Source organism: Penaeus chinensis, chromosome 22 (genome assembly GCF_019202785.1).
Source record: "Penaeus chinensis breed Huanghai No. 1 chromosome 22, ASM1920278v2, whole genome shotgun sequence".
Lineage (NCBI taxonomy): Eukaryota > Metazoa > Arthropoda > Malacostraca > Decapoda > Penaeidae > Penaeus > Penaeus chinensis.
This window is the reverse complement of record NC_061840.1, coordinates 5,018,815-5,021,314: the sequence shown is the minus strand read 5'-3', so window position 1 is coordinate 5,021,314 and position 2,500 is coordinate 5,018,815. Positions and strand designations below refer to the sequence as shown.

Sequence of the window (2,500 nt, the reverse complement as noted above, 5' to 3'; positions counted from 1 at the left end):
TATAGAAAAGTCAGATTAATTAGTGTAATTAATTATCTGTTGTCTTTTTTCCAAAAATATTCTTATTGTATTTCATTAATTGAAAAGAAATTATTACATAAAGGACCGTGCATGTATTACAAAAAAAAAAACAAAAAAAAACTTGTTTCCATAATAACTAGCAATCCTAAGTTATTCACTGTACATCAAAAACACTTCCCATAATGTTATATTTTTTTTTGCCAACAAGCAGGAGACATTTCAAGTTAAAATGGTGACTGCTAGGTTTCAAGGGATGCACATTCCCATGGCCATAATTCTCCAAGCTGGAGTTACAACTGTCTTAGAAAGGGAAACTGCTTACTGCCAGTTTGATTGCCTGTATTTGTTGGACTAAAGGAATCTCAAGGGAATTTTGGCTCGAGTATGTGGTACCATTGGATATTTTTTTCTTTGGTAATTTAATAGTTTGAAATCTCTGTGGTTGACATTTTTTTGTCACCTTCAACTACTTCTTATGATGAAAATTACTTTGATTGCAGTTCTATAGCCAGTAATGGAAAAGTAGCACCAGTTAAGTTTGAACTGGTTTGGCAAGACTGGTCATTCGTTTAATGGAAATCTGAAAACATGATCCTTTTACAATGGTGAAGGAACTTGAGAAATCTGTTATGTTAACCCAATAACTGCCACAGGTATATATAGCATCTGCTGCGGTCTGGTTTGACTGCCATGTACATTTGGCTAAGGATTTTAGATTTGTTTTTCAAAATTCCTGTGCATCTAGGTTTAAGCTTTTAGAATACTGTGATTCTCTCTCTGTCTTCCGTATATCTGTCTGTCTCTGTCTGTCTCTGTCTTCCGTATATCTGTCTGTCTCTGTCTTCCGTATATCTGTCTGTCTCTCTATCTATCTATCTATCTATCTATCTATCTCTCTCTCTATCTCTCTATCTCTCTCTCTATATCTATCTGTCTGTCTGTCTGTCTGTCTGTCTGTGTCACTCCCTCCCCCCTCTCCCCCTCTTTTCCCCCCAAGTATAAGGAGAAAACTTAATTCTTGTCTAATATTCATTAGCAACAGCATAAGGTATTTGACTATCTGCAATTGGTGAATACAGTACCTTATCTATCAGTGAATAATGTAATTATCTATAACAGTGAATACACTTTTATCTGGAGAATACCTCCCAAATTGTGTCATCCTATAGAAGACGAAACAAGTACAGAAAGATTTGGTCCTATATCTCGTTCATTTTTTGAATTTACAATAAATATGATTACTTTTTAATGGAAATGTTATAAATGGTCATTTTATGTGGTTAGTGACTGAGCAGATTGCTTAGGGTTTTTATTCTTAGCAAAATAGGCTTAAATGCTCAGTTACGGAATCTTATGGTGCTCAGTTAATGCAGAAAAATTTAAGTTCCATACAATTTGTTTATTTAAGCACATTTATTTGTTTTAAATATTAACCATTATACATTTAAGATACGATGTGCATATACAGGTATCTTGATATTCGACTCTGAAATCCTTACAGTAAATACTGTATGCACGAGTCTCTGATGGCAATTATAATGATGTTCACTTGGATGAACTTATACAAAACATAAATGGATGTAGATAAAAGGAAGAATTTGCTCAAGTTTTATGGGAAATAAAATACAGCTTAAAGCATTTATAAGATGAGACAAAAGTGATAGACTTAATCCAGATTATAATAAGTCGACGATATCTTCACCTCTGTCACTGATGTGAATCTGTTTTACTTAATGATGTTCATGCTAATAATGTTAACCTTTTTTGGCACTGATTGACATACGCGATAAATATATGTGTGAACAGTAAAGGAACTGGATCGGAGCGGAGACTACTGCCTCGGATATCTTGGAGGAGGCCTTCACGCAGCCATCTTTGCCCGGAGCTTCTCGAGGTCGACCTTGAAGGCGACAGGCGGGAGGCCCTTCGTGCCCAGGCCCGAAACGGCGAAGGTACCTCCGGAGGAAGGGTTAGCAGCCACCTCCTCCTTGGACATCTTGAGGGTTCCTGAAGTGACGTAGAGCGTGGAGTAATCAGCTCCCCCCCAGCATACCGAGGTCACGTTCTTCGAGGGGATAGGGACCTGCTTGATGACTTTGCCTGCCTTCGGGTCCACGCAAATTACCTAGAGATAAAGGGAGAGGGTGAGAAAACACTTGCGGGTCAGGAAAGCCCGACAGACATGCAAAACAAGGAAACTATCCAGTCATCTTTCAAGAGATTAATCCTAACTTAAATTAACACGTAACACCTAACCAATCAAGCTATGGTGTAAAATATGCTACAAGATTCTTATATGGATTTACTCTCACTCTTCAAGCGAATATTAAGTGTGTCATTTGGATATGTAATTCATGTTCATTATCTTTTGAAACAAACACGCACAACCAAACTAAGAAAAAAATACCCTCTCATTATTATAAAAAAATAGGATAATAACAAAATAATCAAAAGCTGCAGACCCTCCCTGAATCGAGAG

At 36.9% G+C, this 2,500-nt stretch overlaps 1 protein-coding gene across 2 annotated transcripts in view; it reads right to left on the bottom strand.

Annotated features, from left to right (window-relative positions):
- Positions 1-1,419: 1,419 nt before the first annotated feature.
- Positions 1,420-2,500, bottom strand: part of LOC125037079 (regucalcin-like) — a 10,205-nt gene continuing 9,124 nt past the window's right edge. Inside the window, exon 7 of one of the 2 annotated variants that reach the window (XM_047630065.1) lies at positions 1,420-2,146. In XM_047630065.1, the coding sequence (XP_047486021.1) occupies positions 1,883-2,146 (264 nt within the window). In that variant the 3' untranslated portion in view covers positions 1,420-1,882. The remainder of the gene's footprint in view (positions 2,147-2,500) is intronic. The other variant, XM_047630064.1, reaches the window with a different exon arrangement.